The 6,965-nt window shown below is 40.9% G+C and overlaps 1 protein-coding gene across 9 annotated transcripts in view; it reads left to right on the top strand.

Moving 5' to 3' along the window:
• Positions 1-6,965, top strand: part of LOC104124305 (CCHC-type zinc finger nucleic acid binding protein) — a 15,791-nt gene that overhangs the window by 3,595 nt on the left and 5,231 nt on the right. For 2 of the 9 annotated variants that reach the window (XM_035892196.1, XM_035892203.1), the window contains exons 1-3: positions 844-5,839; positions 6,113-6,208; positions 6,394-6,595. In XM_035892196.1, the coding sequence (XP_035748089.1) occupies positions 5,737-5,839; positions 6,113-6,208; positions 6,394-6,595 (401 nt within the window). In that variant the 5' untranslated portion in view covers positions 844-5,736. The other 7 variants (XM_035892200.1, XM_035892199.1, XM_035892198.1 and 4 more) reach the window with 7 other exon arrangements.

The following is a 6,965-nucleotide window of genomic DNA, read 5'->3' as shown; positions in this document are numbered from 1 at the left end:
TCGAGGTGTTGCAACTATTTGACTCCGACCACAGGCATGGATGGTGGCCTGCTCCAAATCCAAGTGTGACCTATAAATGGATAGGAAAAATAGCCTGTGACATCTACAGCTCACGGACTAGCAGAGCAGCCTTTTATTTAAGTTCCTGTCAGACGCACTTCTCAAGTAACGGCTGTTACTTATTCAGTATTCAGAATTGTCATAAGGAATTACTAAACTTAATAGTGGGCTTTATTTTCATTTCAGCACTTAATAAGATCCCATTGCCATGCAGCGTTAGGGTTGCCCAGTCCATTTTTTTCTTCCTCAGTGCAAACTTGCCTAGAGAAGCAATCTGGCATCTGTCTTCAAAGTGAGAGGTTAAATTAGTTCATCAGGGCCGTGCAATAACCTTGCGAGTTGCAGGCTTAACTCACCATTTCTTTAAGCTGACTTTGTTAATGTCTGGCTTGAATTTTATGTTAAAAAAGTTCCCATGTTGCTGATGTTGTTTACTTCTCCTTTAAGTTTAGAACTTTGTACAGATACCCATCAAAAATAAAGGGGAAGGTGGTAGAATGTGCATATTGGTAGATAATATATAGTTTTTCCCACTAAACTAGCATGGATCGGTAGAAAGTGCTACAGAGTCACTCTCTTTCTGATTTGTGTCCACAGAGCTATCCAAGAATTTTCTAGTTGAAGTCATGATGTCTTTTTGACCTGTCTTCCGGCCCCTCAGCAGGGATCCAAGTTCTTGAGTTTTGGCTGATGTTCAGCATTCTTGGATCAGCTTGGCTGTGGAATGTATTGAGGGGACCCAAACGGAGTATGGGGCTTGGCTTTTCACTTCTGCAGGTTTACTTTAAGACTCAAACCACTTACTTTCAGAATTGGGGTATTGTTACCTGATGGTTAGAATACTTAATTTTGTATCTTTTCTAGTGAGGACAGAAGCTGGAGACGGGAGCATCACTAACTCTGTAGCAGGTTTTCAGGTTACAGATGTGGAAATTCAGCCAGCTGAATACTGAGTAGCTTTGGTGACAGTCACATGCCCCATGTTCAAGAGTTCTCAAAACATGCTTCTTGGGAAATAAAAACTACTCACCAGTAGCACTTCTCTTCAAATGAGTAATACTTTGACTTCTCGCTTGAAACTAAATGCTGGTACTTCTGTTGCTAGTACTTTCTGCCTCTCCATTTCTTTATCTTCTAGGAAAGCAAAGCTTAGGGGTTTCACTATGTCCAGGCTGGCTCTAGGCTGGCTTGTCAAATTCAGGTGTGGTATTGTAGGTTGGTTGCCAACAGCCTGGATTGCTCAACGTTTGCCTCTTTGATACAGCTGACTGGCCAAAGAGCTCTTAAGTATGCTGGCTTTAGCAGTGGTTTTTATCTAGTCTGTGCTTTGATTGAAGGAGTGAAGTCCTGTTAATATCAAGTGGTAGACCAAAAGAAGCACCTGGTAAGTATAATGAAGATAATTGCCCCTGTTCTACTGAGCTGTTGGATTCTAAGGAACTGCTAGTATCCAGAATTACTGTGAGTAATCTTAGAGGTGAAGTTCAGCTTACTTTCTACTGTGAGGAGCCCAAGTTAGTTTTACTTTGTTTGGTAAAACAAACTTCTTCCTTGGAGGGCATCTAGGCTAAAAGCTATAAAATAAGGAGCTTTACAATGGAACTTGGTGGTAGTTCTTTCCATCATCAGATCTAGATGGGCTACCAAACCAGACTTGGATATTGTTGAATCTTGTGTGTGAAGACTGGAGACTAGTAGCACTTCTCCCGTTTCAAAAGTTTTGAGTGTGTTTTAACTGTAAAGCCACAGAAAGACATGGTGTTCCACTTTGAAGTTTGAGCCAAGAAACTTCAGAGATTATCATATCAATAGAAGAATTGCAAAGAAACAGAAGTTTGGTGCTGAAGTTGCACTTAAAAGCTTCAAACCTCACGTGGGAAACCACTGTGGTGGCACCTCTCCCTTGGATCTTTGAGTTGTTCTCAGCCCATGATCTCTAGCAGTAGAGCGATCATCCAGAACAGAGTCTAAAATTCATTCATAATAATGCTTTGCTGAGTAGCTGCAAGGTGATTTATTTCAGCTTCAAGACACAGTTAGGGAGCTCTCTAGAAGGAGTTCAGGTGAATTATTACCATCTCTGTAGTAGAAAGGCAAAGTTTGAGGCAGCTAGACTTGTGTTTCTTCACAAGTTTGGGAATCTAGTCTATGAGGCAGTGGCTTAGTAGATCTTGCAGAACTTGAGCTGGCTCAGAAATGCTAGATGAGGCCATAGTTCTAATTTGCTTTCCACTATGACTTTTACTGTCCATGTGAGGCAAAAACCTAGTTTGGGGATGTAAGGGCGGGGGGGGGGAGAGCAAGCTGCTTTGTATAACACATTTGAGCTGCGGAAAACACTGGTAGATGTGACTGAATGAAAACATTCCAACAAGTAGCTTCCTTGCAGAAGGCTTACTTAAAGTGGCCTTGGTAGATAAAAGGAACTGCTGGAAACTTGCCTGTGATGACAAAATGGAGGAGTATTGACTAACAGAAGAATTTGAACTGGGGTGGTTTTTACTTTTTTTTTTTTTTCTTTTCCTCTCTTGGAAGTAACTGAAAAATGTAATGGTGTTCAAACTGCTGGGAGGCTGTCCATTTAAGGACTTGTCTTCTGAACCAGCCTTTTCTGGTTATTGCTTTGTAAAGGTGGCTGTTGGCTTTATCTGAAAACTAAATTCTTACACTGTTTTTTAAAACAGTTTACGCCAGTGGGGAATTTTGTCCTGTGAAATGCTTCTTAGAATGTGGGGCAAGTAAAACTAGTGTCAGCTGCATCTACCTCTAGCTGGTGAAATCGTATTCCATTTCAGATCCTTTACAGGAAGAATGCAGAAGTTAAACATTAAAATACTGGTGAAGAGAAATTCCAGCAAACTGTTTGGTACTTTTGTATACTTAAGGTATCTGAAGATGGAGCAGCGTGCTTTGTAATCATACTTCTATGGCAGCTGTAACCTTCCAATATTTCTTGAGTTCAGGGGGAAAAGGGGTCTCTGAAGATAAAGGTTTTTAATTTCTCAAATAGTCTTGAAGGATAGTTGTGCGGAGACTGTTGTTTCACTTTAGATTTCTTACCCAGTTTGCATAATCTTTCTTTGCCAATTTGCTATATACTAGAGGAAAAGAAACTTCAGGTTTTACTCTTTGAAGGAGCAGTTAAAAAGGAAGCAACTTTGACTTAGCTGTAAAACTTCTCTTTCCAGATTGCTTTGGGGCAGTGAGTAGCCAGCTTTTGTCCATCATGCAGGCCCTGAGTGGCAGGTTGGCAAAGTAAGATACATGCTGACGGGTTAATCTTAGTAGAAAAGCTTTTCCACTGTGTTATCTAAAGCAGGTCTAGCTAACCTACTAAACAATTGTCTTTTACCATATGTTAACCTAACTGGTTATGTTAGGTTCTTCGTGTGGGTAACTGCCGGCAGTATTCAATCCTGTCACTGCATGTGGTAGTCTCGAGTTCATGGTTTGGAATGAAAGTCTGGTAGTTGTTAGTATCTGTAAAGACGTACTGCAATTCTGTTACAGCTGTTGGCCTGCTATCCTGCTCTTTTTAACAGCTCTTATGTTCTATAATGTTGTAATGTGAAGACTTTTTTTAAGAGTAGCACGTTGAGTGAAGAATATATCTTGGTGTATAACTGGGAGACCCCATCTTGTCCCTCTTGAAATTAAAAGCAGTGTCAACTATTGTGCCTGAGCCCAAGCTCCCGCAGTTGGCTTTGCTTGTGTTTTTCCTGTTCTGCAATGTCAACATGGTTGCTATGAAAACAGGCATAAACAATAGCACACTGAGTGCCAGCTGCTGCCACTATAGTAGATGGGACTTCATCCTCAGGTGTGCTAATAAGATAGTTAAAGATCTTCAGTGCTGCGATGAATCGGAGAAGGCTGGGTTACACGTAAAATCCAAGTATCTCAAGTGCACAGACAACCAGTTGTTTTATTTTTGTTAACATCTGTTTAAGATATTCTTGCATCCTTTCATTGCAGAACTTCATTTTAAGAGCAAATACCATCATCTGGGCCAGCTGGAAGGTAGATGTGGGATTACAGAAGTGGCATACTAAAGCTTGTGTCTCTTGTACTTTGAATCCTCAGGCTTCTGCTGTGGTTGGGAAGATGGGTGGTCACTTAAATGCTGAAAATTATTGGAGAGAGGAACTGTTTTGAGAGAGGAGTGGCTGAAAAGACAGTAAATTTGTTCAACATTGGAGTACTTTAAAAACAACTCCAAACAAAAATTCGTGTTTAGATATATGCTCTCTGCTTAAGAGCTAAATGTCAGGGTGCTAATTCTGGTTCCTTCTTGAGGTCATGTGTTGTTCTTACTGCTTCTGTAGTGGCTTTCTCCAAGATACAACTCGTGAACCTTCCTGGTAATCTGGAATGCTGGATGGTTTGGTGGGGAGGGAAGCAGTTTGTAACATGAAGAAATTGTAGGGTTACAGGAGGGTTATCTTGAAGGGGGGGGGTCAGGTAAAATGACGAAACATACCAGATAATGGTACTTCTGTTGGATTAAGAATAATGAATTGAGAGAGAGCATGTGAATTATTTGAGCTTAAGGAGACTTCATCAAAACAAAGCTTGTTGTGTATTTTTAAATACTGTACTTAAAACTTTTCTTCAAGCACACTTTAAAAAAAGACTCCCAATTTAAATGTTGAACTTCCTTGTTCTCTTATACCTAGTTCTGGAAGTCCTCCATAACTATTCTACAGCTTAGGGGAGTTATGGTACTGTGACCGCAGTCTATAACCTACCCCAGCTGAACCACTGAGTCAGTGCCTGTGGCAGACTGACTTTCCTGCTCGATGCAATGTTCCCCAATACGGGCAAAAGAAGTGGTTTATAGTGTCTCTGACAGGCGTGCCTCTCTGTTTCCCTAGCATTCTAAAGATGTTTTCCAAGTTACTCTTCTAGATATCTGGCAAGTGTCTGCTGTCTTTTAGGGAAGCCAAATGTCTTAAACATTTCCCTTCACGTAAGCCTGGGCGTGAATGAGCTATAGGGTAATATATTGAAGTTGTAATTCTTGTTTCTCAGAGTTTAACTGCTGCTTAGGTCATAAAAGAACTTAAGTCTTCAAATGTTAAGCTAATATGCTCTTTGAGGCTTTAGGTTTAATACAGCCTATTTGTACAATCAGCTTCCAGAATGAAGCTTGATTAGTCAATGAATGTAGTAGCTGCCAGCCAGACTTCTCAAGAGAAAGTAAAACAACTACCAGGAAGAAATAATTTGTAGAGACAGGTAGCTGGCTTTTGAGTTTAACTCTGAGGAATAAGAAAGAAGGTGCTTTATTGAAAGGGAGAACAACAGTAGGGCTGGTAAGATAATAGTTAAAGGGGTGTACTACTTTTTTCCCCACTCCAAAGCATTTTGTAAATTTTTGAAGCAAAGACTGGCTTCAAAAACTAATTAGAGGAAAAGATACATAGTACGCTATTTCTTTGGCTGTTCAAAGCTGCCTTACTCCAAGCAAAGCAGAGCCAAACTTTTAATTCGTACAGTCATTGTAACAGTCACAATCAGATGTTGTACAAAAAAGTACTGAGTTAGCCAGGAGTCCTGCTTGGTTTTCATTGCCTTTTCCAGGAGGGTGGGAAATCGCTAAATCTCTTATTTTAAGGTAGCCTTTGCTTTGTCTTCTAACAATGTCTTTCTTCCTCAGGCGGGTAATCTGCAGCCATGAGCAGCAACGAATGCTTCAAGTGTGGACGTACTGGCCACTGGGCTCGGGAGTGCCCTACTGGCATTGGCCGTGGTCGTGGGATGAGAAGCCGTGGCAGAGGTGATTGATCACTGGGGTTTTCAGTACTTGTACAGTACGATCTTTAGCTGACTGTTCCGAATAGTGTGTGAAGCTGTCTTTGTTAATCTGAAGAAGTTAGGACACAAATTGGTAATAAACTTCGCTGGTTCTTAACTCTGCCTAAGAATTTTGCCAGGGGCCTCTGAGAGTGAAGTTAACTTGTCAATTCAGCTGGCAGTGTCTTTGATTAAATCTTAAAAAATATTCTTAACTTAATACTTAAGCCTTTTTTCTCCTGTTACCCATTTCAAGCAGGCTTCCAGTTCATGTCTTCATCTCTCCCGGACATCTGTTACCGCTGTGGTGAGTCTGGCCATCTTGCCAAGGACTGTGATCTTCAGGAGGATGGTAAGTATCACTAAATATTCTATCTCTTCAATCACATGGACAGAGGTCTGTGGTTGAAGAGAAGGATATGGTACACTGGTCATAATTCACTGGAAATGAGCTGTACATGTCCTTCATTAGAAGCATGTTACATCTCACTTTACCAAGGTTTTATAGTCTTGTTTGGTATGTTTTTCTTATTGTGGAAGCCTGCTATAACTGCGGTAGAGGTGGCCATATTGCGAAGGACTGCAAGGAGCCGAAGAGGGAGAGAGAGCAGTGCTGCTACAACTGCGGCAAACCCGGCCATCTGGCTCGTGACTGTGACCATGCAGATGAGCAGAAGTGCTATTCTTGTGGAGAGTTTGGACACATTCAAAAAGACTGCACCAAAGTGAAATGCTATAGGTAAGAACCAACAAGAGACAACTGTAGAATGTACCTGAAGTGATAGATGTGTTCTGTATCTAATTTTGGTTAGGAAATGAAGCTTGAGCTTTGACTGGGTAGCTTGTTTCTGTAAAGTTACCTACTATTGTTCAAAACTAAGACTCAAACACCTGTTAGCAAAGTCAAGTAATAAATTCAGCGATGAGCATCTCAAGATGGCCACAACAATGCAGATGTTAAATCACTTAAGCTGTACAGAGAAAGGGTGGTATGTTTTTGCAGAAGGTAACAGGAAGCACTTACCTATAGCACAAACTTAAACTAGAGTTGGGTACCCTGTTACCTTATGCTGGAAATAACAAACTCCAGCTATACAAATCAGCTGACT

Source organism: Egretta garzetta, unplaced genomic scaffold (assembly GCF_000687185.1).
Source record: "Egretta garzetta isolate BGI_Z169 unplaced genomic scaffold, ASM68718v1 scaffold553, whole genome shotgun sequence".
Taxonomy (NCBI): domain Eukaryota; kingdom Metazoa; phylum Chordata; class Aves; order Pelecaniformes; family Ardeidae; genus Egretta; species Egretta garzetta.
This window is presented reverse-complemented; position numbering and strand designations above follow the sequence as displayed.